This window comes from Mustela nigripes, chromosome 12, assembly GCF_022355385.1.
Source record: "Mustela nigripes isolate SB6536 chromosome 12, MUSNIG.SB6536, whole genome shotgun sequence".
NCBI lineage: Eukaryota > Metazoa > Chordata > Mammalia > Carnivora > Mustelidae > Mustela > Mustela nigripes.
In genome coordinates, this window is record NC_081568.1 from 60,718,456 (window position 1) to 60,738,536 (window position 20,081).

Sequence of the window (20,081 nt, forward strand, 5' to 3'; positions counted from 1 at the left end):
TAATGGTGTGATTTTAAATGTACCAGACAGTCCCATGTCAACTCATTACCCTTTGGATTAACTTCCTGCACAGACTGTGGTGAAAATTAAATGAAGCAGCCAACTCTCTAAAAATAAGTATATAGTTTAATTACTATTTTTGCCTGGAAATTTAGCTCTATAATTAAGAAAAAAAATTACAGTATATTCACTCCATACACAACTTCCAGAAATAGAGCCAGAGTTAGATTTTTTGACAAAAGGTGCTACTGGCATATTACAAAACTAAACTTTACACAGTGACAATGCAAGAAACTATTACTACTGTCTTCCAAAATTAATCAATAGATTATGAAAATATGTGGTTAACTTCCAGAAACCAACTTGTGAATGCAAAGCCTTTTAAAAGCATGACTTCATGTTTTAGTAGAGTTTGATTTACATCTTATCAATATATATATACACATACACTCTATATTTTAAAATGTCTCATTTTCTCCTCTCTGCACCATCTGTACTACCTAGTATTACCCTGTAATATTCCAACAGTCTACGGACTGGTCTCACTACTCCAATATATCCTCCAAACCGATAGATCTAAAGCACAGATCTTTCTCAAGCTTTCAGTCATTCCTCCTCTCAAATCACATCTCCCACCCTCACACCCCAACTCTAATCCTGCAGGATCACACATGTTCAGAAGCTTGTAAGGGCCAGACAGATAAAGACAGATTTACAGGAGCTATAGGGACCAGGAAAGCACAAGCCCTGACTCTAATAAAAGGCAGCCACTCCTCAACTCCAATTTTCAGACAAACCAGAAATTAGTGTTTTGATAAGAAGTTTCTCAAAAATTTTTTTTAGATTTTATTTATTTGTTTGAGAGAGAATGCAGGTGGGGGGGGGGGGCAGAGGAAGAGTAAGGGAGTTCGCCCTGGCAGGGCTTGACCCCAGGACCCAGAGATCATGACCTAAGCCAAGGCAGATGCTTATCCAACTGAGCTGCCCAGGCAACCCCTATCTCAATTTTTTAAATCTATGCAGACCAAATAAAATATATCTGTGAAGCTCGATGCATAAACTACTATTTCATAACTTCTGACCTAAAGGGTAAAGTCCAAAATTTGGTTATAATATATCTTTGTAAATTTATCTTCCTCAATCCCACCACGCAACTTATACTCCAATATTATTCACAGAACTACTCACCTGTCCCACCCAACAGGCACTACAGACCATTGCCTGCCTGCCAGTCATCGTTCACTGGTTTACCTTTGCCACGAGAGCCCTCCCTTCCCCCAATACATCCATTTTTCATGTCTAGCTTCTGCTCAGGCCTCAAAGGGTGAGTAAAACATCATGATCCCTCCCAGCTTTCACACTGCACTACAGTTTTTTATGTAAAAGACTGTAAGCTTCTGGAAGCAAGGTACATTTCTGATTCTGTTCTGCACGCCCCACATGACTGAACAGTACCTGCTTGAGTTCATGTTCAATAATGAATGAAGCTATTTATCTTCTATTTACATAACAATTTGTATCTCAACTTGATAGCCATTATACACTAATATGGGCCCTTAGATTTTGAAAATCTAAAGACAAACAGGTTTAAAAAAATATCTCTGTAATACTAAATTTGAATCAGAACTAATAAGATCTCATGGTTCTTTTTAAGTATACTCTTTAGTTCTATCTACTGAAAGGCTCTAAAAGCAATGACAACCCAACAACAAGGCTTTGGACTTCTAAATACCATTCCCCACTAAAAGGAATCAGAGCTTCTTGGAGAAATGGTTGATGCCTGAAATGCAGAGAAAATATCATATCAAAAGGAAGCAAGGTGCTACTTTGAAGGGGTTCTCATTAGCCAAATCAGAGACAATAAAGACTGCCGGAGCACCTGGGTGGCTCAGTCACTTAAGCATCTCAATTCTCGGTTTCAGTTCAGGTCATGGTCTCAGGGTGGTGGGATGGAATCCCACCTCGGGCTCTCTGCTCAGCAGATTTTCTTCCTAATCCTCTCTCTCTTCCCAACCCCCCCCCTCAATTTCTCTCTCAGATAAATAAAACTTTACCAAAAAAGACTGATTGTTAATACACTAAATAAATAAAAAGTCCATGAGGGTATAATGGTACACAAATGAAAGGAGGAGATACAGGGATGGCCTCTGTGAATGCTAGCTAATAAATGTAGACAGAGTGACAGAAAAGCATAATTTTGTAACTCCTATTGTAATAACGGACTTCAGGATCAGGATGCTAAAACCATTTGGGGCGCCTGGGTGGCACAGATGGTTAAGCCTCTGCTTTCAGCTCAGGTCATGATCCCAGGGTCCTGGGATTGAGTCCCACATCAGGCTCCTTGCTCAGCGAGGAACCTGCTTCTCCCTCTACCTCTGCTGCTCCCCCTGCTTATTCTCTCTCTCTCTCTCTCTGTCAAATAAATAAATAAAATCCTTTAAAAAAAAAAAAAAAGGATGCTAAAACCACTGGGTGAAATGTTGTAATGGAATAGGATATTTACAAGGTTCCAAAATACTGTCCCATTAATTCCTTTCTAAAAGCAGAGGATAGGGACGCCTGGGTGGCTCAGTTGGTTAAGCAGCTGCCTTCGGCTCAGGTCGTGATCCCAGTGTCCTGGGATCGAGTCCCACATCCGGCTCCTTGCTCTGCAGGGAGCCTGCTTCTCCCTCTGACTCTGCCTTCCACTCTGTCTGCCTATGCTCGCTCTCGCTTGCTCTCTCTCTGACAAATAAATAAATAAAATCTTTAAAAAAAAAAAAATAAAAATAAAAAAAAAATAAATAAAAGCAGAGGATAAAATTGTACCTTTATAAATGAGAGACCTGGCTATTGCCACCTTAGCCAAGGGATCAAATTTAACATAGCTCATAATGGGATAACCTGTCATCAAGTGCCTCCCAACATGACTCAATGCAAAGTAAGTACACTTCACCTACGATGAAGCATTCTTGTCAGAATGTTTAACCTGGTTGCAATCAAGGCTCTCACCTAACTTCCAGTTTACAGTAAGTACAGTAGCTAGAGAGACAAGTTAAATGACACTATGAGGAAATAAACAAATGAAGAACATCCTGGAGGACAAGTGAGCTGGACTCTGCAAAAATAATCAATGCCGGGAGAGGAGGGGAAAGGGCAGAGAGAATGTTCCAAATGAAAAGAAATTGAAGAGATATAATAACCAGACACAATGAATGTATTCTGTTTGAATCCTGGCTTTTAAAACAAAATCGGGGGGGGGGGGGGGGGGGGGGACAGCATGCCAGAAAACACATTCTTGGGACAATTAGGAAAATCTAACTGAATATTTGATATTACATTATGGAATTATTTTAATTTTTTCACACATAAAAATAGTATTGTGGTTTTATATATGAAATAGAAATGACTACATATAATATGTGGTTATAGATCTATATATCTATATATACCTATATGTACCTGGTTCTGTGTGTGTGTGTGTAGTTTTAGAGAGAGAGCCTATACTTATTCTTAGGAGACAAGTGCTGGAATATTTAAAGGGTGAAGCATCATCCTTGCAACTTATTATCAAATTTTTTAACAACCACAAAGGATATGTATTTGAGGAGAGAAGAACAGAAGATGAGAGAGAAAGAGGAAGAAGGGAGGAAAGTGGCAAGTAGGAAAAGGAGGAATGGAGGCATGGAGCAGAGAAATAATACAAATATGGCAAAACTCTAACAACTGTTGAGTCTAGGTGGAAAGCCTATACAAGTCTTTGTTGTACTGGGTTTCCCCCAACTCTTCTGTATATATGTGAAAGTTTTCATAATAAAAAGTTATGGGGCAGGGGGAGAAGCACAACTAAAAGAAAAAATATCAGCTTGAAATCCACATAACACCATGAGCGTATCAGGGAAAAAGAATATTCTCAAACAAAGTCTTGAGAGTATATACTGCAGCAGTACAACTGGACGGCAATGTGGCAATGTCTATCAGATTTTTTAAAAGCATCTATCTAATGAACTTTACTCCTAGGAAACTTTCCTGAAGATAAACTTCTCCACATGTAAAATGACACAATAATACACTAAGTTATTCTTTACAGCATTATATGTAATAGCAAAAGGCTGGCCATAACCTGTACATGTATCAGTCCAGACTGGTTTAACAAATCACAGCACCTACAATAAATCAGCATGCATCTTTTAAATTATCTCTTCAAAAAATATGGGTGCTCTTTGGGAACTGATATGAAACATAAGCATGTCGTGTTTTACACTAAAAAAAATTCAAGGTGCAGAAGAATATACATGAAAGACATATACATGAAAGCTACACAAAAATATGGTTGAATAGCTGGAGTCAGAAGGAACAGGAGACCTGCCGACTTTTTTTTTTTTTAGTCTACTCCCTTTTGTACTTTATGAATTTTGTAGCATACACATATACAATGTATCCTAAAAACCTTTTTGTTAAGTACTGATTTACTGTAGCTAGAATGAACTCCTCATATCTCCATGCTTTCATTACCAAAACCAGGCATTACAGATCACCTGGGAATTAGGGCCTGAAGTCAGTGTGTAAGGTAAAAATAGCCTACAGTAAACATCTGCCTTACAAATCCCTTAAATACACGCCACACTAGACTGACACACCATCTCAGTAATTCCAACACAGCTAATATTCACTCCATTTGAACAGTTCACTGTTTCTTCAACTGACTAGTATACAAAACAGCTGGCTTGTCCTTTGGCCTCATGTTGTGATATTAAAAATGTCTTTAAAGTACCATAATCACACTTATCTCAGCTAGATGAGCAGCAGTCAAGAATTGAGACAGGCTGAGAAAAGAGCAAATTTTCGTTTCTCATGTCACACTTGATCCACAGCCTTCACTGTTCAGGTTATTTTTCCCTTGCTTTGGTCATGAGATGTATGGAAGTTAATTTGCTTAAATGTCCATAAGACACATAGTGACAATGTGGAGTTTTAAAAAACACATTTCAAAAATTGTACCTCCATTAATTAAACAAACCATTATAGTAAAAAAAAAAAAAAAGAAAGAAAATCATAACCCAAACATAATGGGCTAATTTGCAGACTGGGAACATACTGTAATGGACTATCCAGATTCAGATGAAAAGGAGAGTGGTAACACTGCTTGATCACTATCACATATGATCTAAGGTCATGTGAACTTACAGTCCATGTCTTTATGTTAGCATTCCCACACACTGATACATAGATTCCTCAATCTATACTCAGAGAAATCTTAAAAATCTACTGAGTAAAGTGAGTTACCAGTGGAGCAAAATAAAAGTTCCCAAATCTTTCTCTCTCCCCCTGCTTTCTCTGATGCTCATATTCCTACTAGATACTTCTCAAAGAGGATTCACGACACACAACGCAAATTCATTATAAATTAAATTCATTCTTTTACCCTCTACCTCTCCCATGCCCTGTATGCCCTTCTTCTAATATTCCTCATCTTGGAAAAGATAGTAAACATCCATCTTGGTGCCCAAGGCAAAAATCTAAAATTCATACTATAGTCCATCCATCACCTACTCCAATAATTAATCCTCAAGTTCTGTAGATCCTACCACCTACATCTTTTCTTAAGTCCAATCCACCTTCATCATGCCCACCATCAATGCTTTGGTTTGCCTTCCTCATTGCTCACTTGAACTAACTGGTCTCCCTGCCTTCAGGCTCTCTAATCCACTTTGCACACACCTGAAAAGTTAACTTCCTAAAATAGAAATTTGGCTATGTTACTCTTTCTTCCTTCATAACAGAAGAACAAGAGTGAGTCACAAAGTAATGATATAGCAAGCTAAAAACAAGCTCATTCAATAACATGATAAAATCCAAAGAGAATGTACCACCGAGTTTATTTTTTATGAGTTTGTTCTTATTCTACCCCACACTACATAACCAAATTAAATAAGCCAATACAACTGTTTTGGTCTATAGACTACATGGAAGCAAAAAAAATCTGACTGTCTGCCTTCTTAGAGTCAAAAATGAATACAAAATGAATCACAGTATGATAAAGGCATTTATTTCCTTCAGTTTTCTGAAGGGAAATGAAGGGTTTCCCAGACCTATGAAGTCAAGAATGCATTCAAGCTGAAATGTACTAACTTGTCTAAAAGTGAATGCCTTAATCTGAAAAGGTTTGGGGAAATTAAAAGCAAAGAGAGAAGGATGCCTAGGTGGCTCAATCGGTTAAGCATCTGCCTTCGGCTCAGGTCATGGTCCCAGGGTCCTGGGAATGAGTTCTGCATCCAGCTCCTTGCTCAGCGAGGAGCCTGCTTCTCCCTCTGCCTGTTGCTCCTCCTGTCTGTGCGCTCTCTCTCTCTCTCTCTCTGACAAATAAATAAATCTTTAAAAGGGAGGGAAGGGGCAAGGAAAGAAGTTGAAGGAAGAGGTTCAGCCATAGGGAAAAACCACCCATCCCTACTATAAGCTGAATGAGGTTGTCTCAGTCCCAGTCCAGCAAATATCTCACTTTTCTGGTTGAGTCCATGCTAACTATACAATCTGACCTGAGAGGTCAAGTCTATACACATAAGAACAGTATTTCAGGCATTTGGCTTGAGTCTTCAGGTCCCTCTAACTCGGTTTCTTACTGAAAACTTAAACTGGTATATTAATTAGGACTAGTAACCAAATCTACCTATCAAAAAGGTTTATATTAATCATACCAACATGCACATACCATTATAAACTAGTAGACTGGAATTCTGGAATTTACTTATCAGTCTTTCACAGCTGGTTAATACTGGCCATACCTGGGACGAGGCGTTGCTTTGAACATGCTGACCAAATCAGATTTCTTGGGGTTTAAAACCAATGAACAGACCCAGGATGAAGGTAAATTCTAAAACTGCACATGTGGCTATTTAAATTAAATAAAATTTAAAATTCAGGTCCTCAGTTACAGAGCCATATTTCAAAACAGCCACATGTGACTAGTGGCTACCATACTGAAGAGCAGAGATACTAAACATTTTCATTACCATAGAAGTTCTACTGGACAGTAATGTTCTGGAAGATAGCCTCCAACAAACCCTACTATGAATCCATCTTGGGTAACAGTCTGATAGTCTTGAATGACTAACATGGAACTGAGATCTAGACTGTTTTCTACCAAAGGTCAGAAGTAGATACTCGACACAACAACTGTTTCCTTTTCCTTTGCAGTGATTTCAGTTTTAGCACTCAGGATTTCCACCCCTCTTCTTTTTTTTTTTTTTTTTCCTAAAGATTTTATTTATTTATTTGACAGACAGAGATCATAAGTAGGCAGAGAGGCAGGCAGAGAGAGAGAGGAAGGGAAACAGGCTCCCCCCCGGGCAGAGAGCCCAATGCGGGGCCCCATCTCAGCACCCTGGGATCATGACCTGAGCCGAAGGCAGAGGCTTTAACCCACTGAGCCACCCAGGCGCCCCCTCCACCCCTCTTCTTATCACTGGATGACACTTGATACTAGAAACAATACAGCACAGACTTTAGAAGCACACTCTCTGAAGCCAGATTGCCTGGATTCATACCTATCTTTGTCTCTTCCCAGACATGAGACCTTGGACATGTTATTTAATTACTCTATCATTCAGTTTCCTCATCAGTAAATATATAATGGTACCTTGAGTTACTACGAATATTAAAAGTTTATATATATGAAGTGCTTATAATTGTGCTCCACACAGAGTAGGTTTATGATAAAGACTTTTTTTTTTTTAAGATTAAAGGAAATGGATAATCTGGAGAATATATTAAATACCAAAAAGGGATGCCTGGGTGGCTCAGCTGGTTAAGCCACTGCCTTCAGCTCAGGTCATGATCCCAGGGTCCTGGGATAGAGTCCTGGCTTGGGCTCCTCGCTCAGCAGGGAGCCTGCTTCTCTCTCTGCCTCTTGCCTGCCACTCTGCCTGCCTCTCTCTCTCTCTATCTCTATCTCTGACAAATAAATAAATAAATAAACTCTTTTTAAAAAATAAATAAATACATACACACATACCCCCCAAAAAGTCATGTTTTCAAGAGAGCTGCCTTCCAATGTAAGGCAGCTTTGTAACTTGTAAGGCTAACAAAGCACAGGTCAAAAGAAGTCCACATAATAAGCTACTGAGCTATTTAAATAACCAATAAAAACTAAGGAGGCACTGAGAAGATACAGGTTCAAGTTCACTAGAGCATATGATATTTCCCTGTATACACCATGTTTTGACATTTAAATGCACTATCTCTCTTATACTCCCTAAGTTACCTTTATGTTCACTTGATATACTGACTGAAGATCTTGTAATTTCTTCACCAAGCAGAAAGACCACAAGATATAAAAATACCATGCCAAACAATGATCTATCATGTGTTTTCCAAGTGGAAACCCTTTATGGAAAACCACACCTTGCTCTTGCAGATGGGCAATTTGAAAATCCAGAAGATGAAGTTCAAACTTCAGCAAACGCGGTCACATGGAAAGAGCCAGAACTTTGGAAACATAAAAACTCAAGCCTAAAGCGTGGCTTTGCCATTTACTAGCTGTATGACCCAGAGCAACTTGCACTTACTTAATGCTTATGAGCTTCATTTCACTAACTATAAAATATAAGGTTATAGCATGTGCCAAATGAGGAAGAAATATATGTGAAGAGCCTCTAACAGTGCCTAGCACTTACTAATGTTCAATAAACAGTTGCTACAGTTAATAAATCCTCCTGAGGACTCCCAAGAGTCCCAAGAATAAAACACCACTACTTTATATGGTAACTACAATAACTATTTTGATCTGGTATTAGGTATAAACCATGAGATAATACCTTAAAATTATCACCTGTTTTCCATATTTTACAAGCTATGCCCCAAACAAACTTCCCTTGTTTACTGTACCCCCTGTCTGACTATAACTATAAACCATTTGGGCCTACAATAAAAATAACTGCACTTCTTACACTAAAACAAAGTGTCTACTAGAAATTCTTCCAGACACCATCACTAATCCATCCCAAACATGAACACTATATCTAAATATCTAACATTTCTTCCTTTCTCTATCAATGGAAAAAAGTGAAGAAATTCGTTTTTTAAGTTTCTTTCAGTGCGTTGAGTTTCACATAACAAAACAATACAGGGTAATTGCTTACCTGGACAATATTTTGTACTTCAGATCCACCAATCCAGAATGAATGGGGGTATTCCCTTTCAGACTAGTCTGAGAAAAGACAGCAGTCAAGCAGCTTCCAAGATTCTTTCCGTTTACTGTATCCAGCTTTCTTCAATAAAATCCCAAACATGCACTTCGGTAACTGTTGAAAGACAGAAAGCAATCCATACACCCACCATGGCACCAGCGGCAAAGGACAGCCACCAAGAAATGGAAGGAAGGGTCAATGGAGTGGTGGATCTGAGGCACAGAAAAAAAGTTACAACCCCTGAGTCAGCTATTCGGGATAAAAGTTCTGCAGCAGCATTCCTCACCTCTGTGCTGACAGAAGGATAAGAAATTCTACATGGCAAAGAAGGAAACATCCCTAGTATTAATTTTTACTCATGATAAATATGTAATTCCAAATGAGAGCAGCTAAACACTTACTCTACTACCCACATAAATTGTCTCGGACCATTCGGCTACAATGAACTTCCTTCTCCATTTTCTAAGACAGCTCCACCACCATGACAAAAAATTTGGCACCCAAAATTAATGATATGAGAGGGCTCAAATATATCCCAATAAAGACATTTAGGCATCTAGCAAGACATCTTTTGGTTTGCTACCTTTAAGACATCAAATCTACACACTACCCAAATCTTCAACCCTCAACTGAAATATAGGATGTTTTAGAACACATGGCATATTTTAAGAGTGAACTTCTGATTCAGTAAAGGCCAATCCCCCACAACTGGCTGGTCATTGGGCTAAACTAAGGAAAATTATAAAAAAACACAATTTACTAAATGACATAAGCCCATAAATACATAAGCCCAGTACACACATTGTATCAACATTCTTTTACTACCATACCAACTCTTCCATTAGGCTGCAAATATATAAACAAAATATAAGGGAGACAGAAAAAAAGCACTCAACGGGATAACAAAGATAAAAACTTCAAAAAGCAATCAAAAGACTGTTAACTTACTTGGACATAAATTTCCTGCCTCCTCAATTGCCACCTTGCCAAAATGTTCCTACAGTAATTATAATACCTACCTTTATTTAAAGACTACTAATAGGCCAGGCCTTTTACACTCATTATTCATATTTAATTCTCAAAAAAATGAGAAGAAATAACTTGCCCCAAATCCCACATCTACTGAGTGGTAGAGACCATGCCCTTTCCAACAAGCCCTGTGGCCTGCCAAGTCTAAGGACCAGAAAGGCCACGACTCCTGGGTTAGAAGAAACCGAGCTTCACCATCAAAGGTCCTGAGTTAATTAACATCAAAATGGAGAAGTAAAATATACCAAAGAGTAAATATTTCAGCCTAGCCGAACTAAAATACAACTGAACCAGTTAAACCATCCTGAAAGAGATAACTCTCCATATCTCAGCACTTAAAAAAGCATTTCTTAACAAAGGGTCCCAATATTAATGATAAAACACATTATAATCTTGTCCAAGTAGGGCTTTGTGTTTAGCAGCAAAGACTGTGTATGCGACAAAGAATATCAAATCCAGCTGAAATGGAGGAATTTTAAAATTCCAAGATCTGTCAATAAAAAGTCCACAGGCAGTAACTAAAGATGTTTCGATGTATCACACTGTAGGCAAAGCAACGGGAGTGACTGAAATACCAGCTTATTATTAGCCTCACCACAACGATCATATGGAAGTATCCTAATACCCACAACTTAAAAGAGTTCACATAAGTAAAATCTCAAGCAAAGAATGAGTGGCTCAAGCTTCTCCCTTTAAGCGATATCACCCTGAAGCCCAAAAATAAACTGAAAACCCAGTTTTGATAAAAGCAACTAGTGAGCTATGGGCTAGCAGCTAAATCCTAAAAGAATGTGCTCCACTTTTCAAAGTATAACTTACTGCCATAACCAAAATGCTGAGCAATTATGGCAAAACACAACCACAATCTGACTAATGGACTCATTTCTGAACCTCTTGAATCACCAAGCCTTTTCTTGTATTACTGTGTTAATTTTCTTCTCTTCCCTTCAAATATTTACTGAATGCCTAACTGGTGGCAGGCCTTCTGCTGCTAGAGCTACAAAGCTTAACAGAAGCCAGACCAGGAGTGTAATGACTGACTTCTTCCTGTCCTCTGCCCCTTTCTCTTTGAGTCTCCCAAGTGATCATTTCACAGAACCAAAATATATTTTATTATTAGTTCCCGAAACTAGTTAAACATTCTCAATTTAATTCTTAAAAAAATAAAAATTAAAAATGACTTAAGTTCCTTTTTCTTAATAGTAGAGCTCCAACGTAATTTTTTTCCTGTGGCTCTGAAGCAAGCTATTAGAACTGTTTCCTATATTCATTATAATTATTAGATTTACCCATCTCTGCACTCAAAGACTTTTTTTCATTTTATGTGTTAATATCCCATTGTTTCTACTTCACAGTTTTCCACCCTGTGAAGGTCTTTTTTGTTGACTAACTGTGAGAAGGAATTTCCTAAAAATGCTTCCTGCTGACATCACAGAACCCTGCAATCTTTAAATTTTGTTAAAACAAAATTAAGATCCAGGTTAGAGATACCCTACTGGACTGTCAGGTCTTCCTGGTTTGTCTCTCATTTGCCTACAAAGACAAACTTCCTGTTAGGCAATTGTGATCAGCAGAAACTTAACTGAGGCTAACAAGCACATTCTTGACCGACAGGTTTTTTCCCCCTTTGTCAACTAATTCAATGAACAACAATACAACCCCGGAGGAAATCTTGTATAATACCCACTGCTTATTCTGTTAAAGGTCAAAATCATCAGCTTTGCTAAAACAAGAATAAAAACTGGAAAATCCTAATTTCCTCATCAAAATTAAACCGAACAAACATAAATCACAATGCTCAATTGTAATACAAACTAATCACCAGCCTCCTTCTACTGAACAGGACTGGGTGGATTCTCTCTGTAAGTAGAGTACCCGTCTAATTACGTCTAAACTGGCAATACTTAGTAATTGTAACACCACTTCCACTTGCCGAATTTCCAAGATAATACTTATTCTGTATGATTACATCATTTCCCCTAAAGACACCTAATTAAACAGACAGCTAAAAGCGATTCAATGTCAGGCCTCTGCAAAGCTTCACAAATAAATATACGAACTACTAAAGGGTAAAAATTAAAACACCATCTGTCTTGACTGTGCTTCACAAAACCCAGTCTCTGTACTTGTGGGGAAGTCAGTATGGCAAGCAGTTATCAGATAAGCGTCTGCAAGGTGTTTTCACATACATCTCTCCCATAATCCTCCCAACAACTTGGAGCAAAATCTACATTTTCTTATTTTTACCGATAACGAAAGCACAGCACAGAAGGTTAACTTTCTTAAGGTCACACAGCCCGCAGGTGATAGGGCTAAGATACAAACTTGGGTGCTTCCCTCTAAAGTCCCATACCCTTGCAGCTAAATCATGCTTTTCTAAGGTCACAGATTCCTCAGAACTTACTGGCTCTTGGCAAGTTCACATCCAAAGATATAAAAGGAATTTGGTTTCCTCAGTACTTTGCTATCAACCACTCTCCCGGATGTGTGTAAATCACTCTGCTGTGTTTAAGTCTGTAAATAATGGTTTTTAAATGTCTAGGGATGTCCATATACCACACACCACCCTCCTCATCTGCTTTACCACTCTTTTTCCTCTATTCATCTACACTTTTGTCTTAAAGTTATCAAAAGGAAATCTTAAAAACATTTCACGGCATGAAAAAAATTACCTCATTAATTAAGTCAATGTTTCTACTGAACACCCAAGGACTCAGCATTTCGAAGGATTCAAAAGACAAGAGCCTCTGGAAAGGAAATTTAAACAAGATCACGAGCTTTTATGATACACAGACGGGTATGATAAGTCCCATAAGAGTTAGGAATAGATTATTATGAGAATTAGTGATACAGGGGAGAACTGCCATACAGATAGACAGCAATAATGCATGTCAACAATCAACAAGAAAAGTCAACTCCACATTTACTGATCACGTACCAAAAGAAGGCACTGTGAGTTTATCATTCTACAAGGGACACAGACAGGAAACTGTACCACGAACCCAGAATATGCTAAGTGCCACAAGATAAATACAAAGTGCCAGAATTCATTCATTTCATTTAACAGTGAATATCATGTAGGCAGTGCTATAAAAACAAAATGGCATGTGCCACCATAATGTAAACTGACATCAAAAGAGGTGGCATCTAAACTGTATTTGAAGACAAGACTTTCTCAGTACAGGTGAAGAGAGAATTGCTGAAATTGACCTAAGCCAATGTGGACAGACAGCCGACTATTAAGTCCCTCCAGTAAACATCAGCAGCCTTCAATACATGGACTTGGTCAGTTAGTATCAGTGCTGACAGAAAAAAAAAGGGAGTGGGGAGGGGGAGGAAGCATGAGCAAAATCTGAAGAACCCTGGTCTGCCCTTCCGCTGTAATAAAGAGTAAGTGAGGAATGGGGGAAGAAAAGCTGGGGCTCTGGAATTGAAAGTACTAGGAGTTGAAGTGCTTTCTTTCCCTTAAAGTGTAAACACCACAAGGTGGAACCCAGGAACCTCAAAGCACAAGATTCATAGGCTCAAACAGCACTACTCAGAGGCTCTACAGCTGACCCTTGAACAACATGAGAGATTAAGAACACTGACAGTCACCTAACAGAAAATCTGCACATAACTTTTGACTCCCTAAACTTAACTACTAATAGCCTACTGCTGACTGGAAGCCTTATCAATAAGGTGACTAACCAGGTGACTAAACACATTTTGTATTTCATATGTATCATATATTACATTCTCACATAAATTAAGCTAAGGAAAATATTAAGACAATCATAAAGAAGAAAAAAACATATATTTTTAAAAGTATGTAAAAAATAAGTGGACCCACACAGTTCAAGCCCATGTTGTTCAAGGGTCAAATGGATGTTATGTGCTGATCTGTGAACCTGTATGATAGGCTAGTGATTTCCCTGTGCTAGCTCTCTGTTCTCAGGTTAGGGCAATCAAGAGCCAAGGGTACCAAGTCATGTTCACAGGATCATGTTTCTCCTTGTCAATTCTGAAGGGACTAACCTACTCCAAACCAGCAGCAAAAAATGATGTATTTGAGCCACCTCTTGAGGCAGGTAAATGAGTCTATAAATATTTATGTGGTTTATTTCATTCAGATCCTTCTTAAACCTTGTCTATTTAATCTGCATTTGGTAAATCAGCACATGCTTAGGAGGAGATAAGGATAAGTGATGGTGACAAACTACGATCCAACTTCCTAGAAGAGTCACTAAATCTTACTTACTCCAGTCAGAAAACCAGTGACAAGAAGGGGGTGGTGGGTAGGATCCAAAAAGAAAAAGAGAAAAATTTCCATGACTTCACTTAGTTTCTTTCATCTCCTTGGCCTTGTGGCCTGCCCATACTTCAACAGCTCATAAACACAGCACTGGTATCTTACCTTCTTAATAAGGTCCAACGTACTTTACCTATATTACTAAATTCAACAAGTAATACAGCCACTTAGAGATAACACAAAAGGAAAATGAGTCATGTAAGGTCATTGAGCAAAGAGAGGAACCAACCAACAGCTAACAATAAACTGCTCATCAATTTGTGTTTGTGGGAGGGGGGTGGGTATGCTCTCACATCCATAGAGGAAGCAAGGCTACCTTTCCTAACCTTGAACATCAGTTTCTGCTATCTTCTAATAGGGAAAACTTACCATCTTTCTCTTTCACTTAACAACTCTGTGAGTGCTTTCTAGTAATGAGGGTCTGAACATCAACTCATATTCCTATTTCAAGCATGGATAAACATCATGTGATACATAATGCAATATTCCTTCTTTCAGTGAAATCCACCATAACACACATGGTCTGGTAAAGTTTGTGTATTTCCAATTGGATTACTACTTTTTTACCTCATTAATAATAATGCTCATTCTACCAAAGTCAGAAATTTCAAAAACAGTCCCACAAACTAGGTACAATACTCATTCAATATAAGGCCACAAAAGTCATTTGGCAGTTAAATTATTTACTATGAGCAATTATAAATTCAGTTGTCTCAATGAAGAGTTTGGAGTCTATACTCAAGACTGAACCCTTCCTATGAGGTAGGTCAACTGGAGAAGTACTCTTTGTGGACCCAGCCTGAGACAGAGCTACGTAGGAGTCACAAGGGGGGTGGAGGGGCATATTTTGGAGATTTAATTATTAGGCTACCATCAGCTTTATTTCTTAGTAAACTAAAAAAAGTACAAGGGGAGAAAAAGAAAAAGAACCAATCATTGGAAGTGGAAGGATGAAGATTAACAAACTGGAGACACCCAAAAAGCCTGTTTCCTGTCTTTAATGTAGTGCCCTCTGGAATATCAAATCAAAGTTATCCTGTTAACCATTAAGTACCAAACTGGTACAGGCAGCACAATCACAAATATTTGAGTACTGAAGCTGACTCCTAAAAATCTAAAAATATTTCATGCTTTAGGCTTTCACCATACCATCAGTTTAACCCGTTCCTCTCTTTCAATTATGTTATTTTGAAACCAATGTAAAAAGTATTTTTAACCCAGTTTTGGAAACTAATTAAAATTCAGCAAATAAAAAGAGCCATATGCAATTAGCTTTTAAGGCATTATCTTCTACATCCAATCCTGGATTTACTAAATCAGTTGTTAAATACCTGTGCTATCTACTACACTAAAATAAATGCATATATGGTTATGAAAAGGATTGCCTAAGAGTCTTATCCGGTATACCTTTGAGAGAATATCAAAATCCATATATGAAAAGGTCACTTCAAAACTGATCTCTTTGTTAAATTTTCTGAGAATCCCGGTTTTTAACATCCTTGAAAGGTTGAAATATCTTTTCAGATCATAAATAAGTAAAATCATGTATACTCAAAACTTTTTTAAAGTTATGAGCATGGGGCGCCTGGGTGGCTCAGTGGGTTAAGCTGCTGCCTTCGGCTCAGGTCGTGATCTCGGGGTCCTGGGATCGAGTCCCGCGTCGGGCTCTCTGCTTAGCGGGGAGCCTGCTTCCTCCTCTCTCTCTGCCTGCCTCTCTGCCTACTTGTGATCTCTCTCTGTCAAGTAAATAAATAAAATCTTAATACTAAAAAAAAAAAAGAAAAAGAAAAAAAAAAGTTATGAGCATGGGAAATCAATAAATTTAGGCCAGAGCTTTTTTTTTTTTTACTATACAGTAAACAATAGTAAATGAAGTACACTGTATTTCTTCTAATTCTTTTGAAAATAAAGACATTTTATTTTTTAAATGAATGGAAATGGAAGGAGCACGGGAACAGCCAATTTCAGGGGCACCAAGTTAGAACTTTTCAATATGAAGTACTCCCCCAGTTGTGAGGACACGTACTGTACATCCATAAGAATTCCAGGAAGAGATTTTCTCCAAAATAACCCACTACAAAATTTCTAGAACATCAAAACCTTCACTACAATAATAGTTCAATAAATTATACTGAAAAGGAAAAACTACTTAATGATGAAAATCAAATAAAAACTCACACGTGACAATATCCTTTAAAAAGCAAGCACACGTGTGCACACACAAAGCAGAAACGACCAAGGCCTTTTCTTTTCTTTTCTTTTCTTTCCTTTTCTTTTTTTTTCCTAAAGAATACTGGAGAAGTCTAGTTCTGTGAATTATACAAAGGACAGCAAATATTAAGCTGTCTGTGTGTTTATGCTACTGTACTTCCATTTTTAAAACATGCATCTCAACTCCCCAGATACCATCATCCACAGAAACCATGCAGCTATCCAACAGACTTTCAGTGTCACCATTTATTATTTATAGCATTAAATGGGGGAAGTGGCTCTGATGTCACCAACCCTACCAACTGGAATCACTGACTCAATAAACATTTTCACACTGGAGAAAATCTGACTACGAAAACATTTTGCTGGGTTAAGTAGATTCTTTCACCTTTCATCTCAATCCAGGGGTAGAGGTTGTTACTGTGTTAAGAGAGATACAAAGAAACTGTCAAGGTTTCCACAGGAAGAAACCCTGGGCATGTCCATTTGCTGAGGTAAAGACTTCCTCCACCCAACTCTCCAGAGCCCAGTTTGATTTCCCCAATGTTCGAACTGGCAGGTAATAGCTGCCATGTTTCTTTTCTTCCACCAAACCATCCATCAAGCAGCAAATTCTTCTCTTCTAGTAACCACCTTCTTACAATTCTGTTTCTAAAAACCCCTTCTGGCTTCAAGTCGTAAAACGGAAAGCGGCTGGGGTGTCGGTAAGACCGGGAAGTCTGGCATGGCTACCAATGGTCTGTAATAGAAGACTGATCGCTTTCCGAGGGGCCTAGGATTCTCTCCCTCTTTTCTTTCCTTCCTCTTTTTTTTTTTTTTTTTTTTTTTTTAAATACGAAAGAACTGGCGGCAGTGATGAGAAGAAACCTCCCCCCCGCCCAATTTTCCCAAAGCAACGCTGGGAAACATGAAGTTAGGGTTTCCCTTTCCTGGGAGATGGAATCCAGAGTACCTGGGGCCTTGCTATGCAAACATCCCTCACCGCGGAGTAGGAAACCCTTTGTCCGAGAAGCCGGACACCACAGGGGCCCGGGAAATAGGCCCCTTATCCGTCACAGCCTCAAACCCCAGAGCTCCCCACCTCCACCCTAGTAAGGCCTATCCGTGCATCCACACAGCCCTACGTTGGGGAGAGGGTGCTGAGACCCCTACTAGGACGCGGAGACCGAGGCCCTGATCGATCTCCTCCGTACCCCCCTCCCACCACCATCTCACTCGGCCTGAGTGGGGCTTGCAAAGCGGTGCAGGCCTGGGCCGAAGAAATTCAAGGGAAAAAATCCCCTCCTAAAAGAAGGAGAATGAGATGCTAGAGCGAGTGTGAGCTAAGGCCACAGAATAATCGAGCGAGGGTCCTTCAAGAGATGGGCCCGGATATAGGACAGAGGGAGGAAGGAGAACCGAGGAGCATGGAGGGGGCCGGGCCAGGTCCGGCCTGAGATCTCCAGGGATCCCGAGGAACCGCGTCGGCCCCAAGGCCAGAAAAGCGGAGGGCCCCGGTCCGGGCCAAGGCGGTGGGGAAAGGCTGGGGCCGGCCTCGCGCCGGACGTTGAGATGGGCAGGCCCGCCCGGGGCCGGACGGACGGAAGAACGGTCCAGCGGGCCTCACTCACCATGAGCTCGATGGTCTTGTCCTCAATCACCGAGTCGGGCTCCATGGCGGCCCCGGCGGCCCCGCCTCGCTCTCCCCGCGCAGCAGCGAACGGCCCGGGCGGAGGAGGCGACGGCGGAGGCGGTAGAGGCGGAGGCGGCTATCTTAACCACTCTAGCTGCCAGCCCGCCCGGGCCGCCGGCAGCTCCGCCCTCCCCCTCGGCGAACGCAGTACGCAGACCGAGGACTACAGCTCCCAGCAGGCGCCGGGGGCCCCGCAGAGCGTTGTGGGTATGAGAAGTCAACTTCAGGCTAATCTCTCTTGGCAGCCTGAAGCTGAATTCTGAACAAAAGTAGCACTGAACTGTCATGTGGGACGTGCAAACCTAAAGAATTAAGGGCTCCCCCAAAAAAGGGTCTCGGGCTCTCCACGACTACATATCCCAGAAATCCCTGCGCGCGGGTTCTCCTTCCGGCTAGTTTCTCCTGACTTCCTGGCAGCCCCAGGCGACTGAGACCGGGACGGAAACTCAGAGGTAACTCTTCACTCGTCAGAGATCCTGCGTGTGAGACCGATTTCCGCACATGCGCAGTGGTTGCCTCAGAGCCCAATCTGCACCTAGGTAGCCGCACTGTTGGTCCGCGAACGTCTGCGGCTAGGGACAGATGTTCAAGACAGGTGGGTTCTAGATACGTTGGGAGGACTTGGGGCTCAGAAGTGGGAGGGGCCAACAAGCGAGAGAAGCTCCGGCAAGGGAAAGGCTGTGAGAGCTTGGGCACCACGAACTGTGAGGAGCTGAGAGACGAATGGGAACCTGTGTATATTGGATATTGAGCCCCTCGTATTCATTCGTTCAGGAAATACTTGTTTTTTAAACTTCCAGCCTCTGCCAGCGTAAGCACTAGGAATCCGCTCCGAGCATTACAAGGAAGGACTCTGTTATCATAATGCTTAATTCTAGTGGTGGGAAAACAGAGACTAGCCAAAAGAGTAGGCGCTAAGAAGTACCGCAGCTGGAGACCTGCAGACTCCTAGTGAAGTCTGCCTTCAGCTCTGTGAACTTTGTCAGGTCTGTTCGCGCCCGCTAACCAAAGACCAGCAGGTACATACTGATTGAACAAGTTGAGTGTATTATCGGTTGCAGTGAGAGGGAATAGGCACCAAGAGAAATTAATCATAGGTGTCTCGGTAAGAGTTGTTGTTAGGTGAGTTAGGAGAGGGTTTGAGGAAATGAGGCTTTACTCTGGATTAGATACTGTCAGGAAGTGGGGGTATTCCTATGATTGGGCATCTTAATCATGCCTGGAACAAGGCAACAGTAGATCGAGACCGAAGCTGTAATTGCTAAAGAAGCAGGAACCCCTCATCAGCCAGAGTGGGGATGTTTGGTCATTTTTGATGGTTTGGACAATGTTCATGTTTTATCTGCGTCCGAATGTAATTAAGGAATGACCTTGTTTCTGTCTTGATCTATCCACAGTCAGAGAATGGCCCTATCTGATGTTTATGTCCTGTGAGCACAAGGCCTACCTAACAGGGCCATCTATCATCTAGTAACATTAGAGCCAGGATAATTGTAACAGACCAGCTTCCAAATATCAGAGGCTGTTTTTCTCCTTCTCTAGTGTTTTGAATTCTCTGCACCTGTAAAGTGAGGGGACTCAGTGACCTAGAAATCTTTCCATTTCTAAGGATCAAGTAATTACAGTAATTTATATGCATGCAGGGCACAGTGTAAGTTCCACACTGGTACAGTTTGAAGTTTCATTGTCTTTATCTGGTACTTTCTACCAAAAG

The 20,081-nt window shown here is 40.3% G+C and overlaps 1 protein-coding gene across 7 annotated transcripts in view; it reads right to left on the reverse strand.

The window, feature by feature from the left end:
• The window catches only part of FBXW11 (F-box and WD repeat domain containing 11), a 121,900-nt gene extending 103,371 nt beyond the window's left edge, over positions 1–18,529 (reverse strand). For 3 of the 7 annotated variants that reach the window (XM_059417362.1, XM_059417360.1, XM_059417358.1), the window contains exon 1: positions 18,306–18,528. In XM_059417362.1, the coding sequence (XP_059273345.1) occupies positions 18,306–18,350 (45 nt within the window). In that variant the 5' untranslated portion in view covers positions 18,351–18,528. Of the gene's footprint in view, positions 1–9,116; positions 9,279–18,305 lie in introns of all 7 variants that reach the window. The other 4 variants (XM_059417361.1, XM_059417359.1, XM_059417356.1 and 1 more) reach the window with 2 other exon arrangements.
• Positions 18,530–20,081: the final 1,552 nt, after the last annotated feature.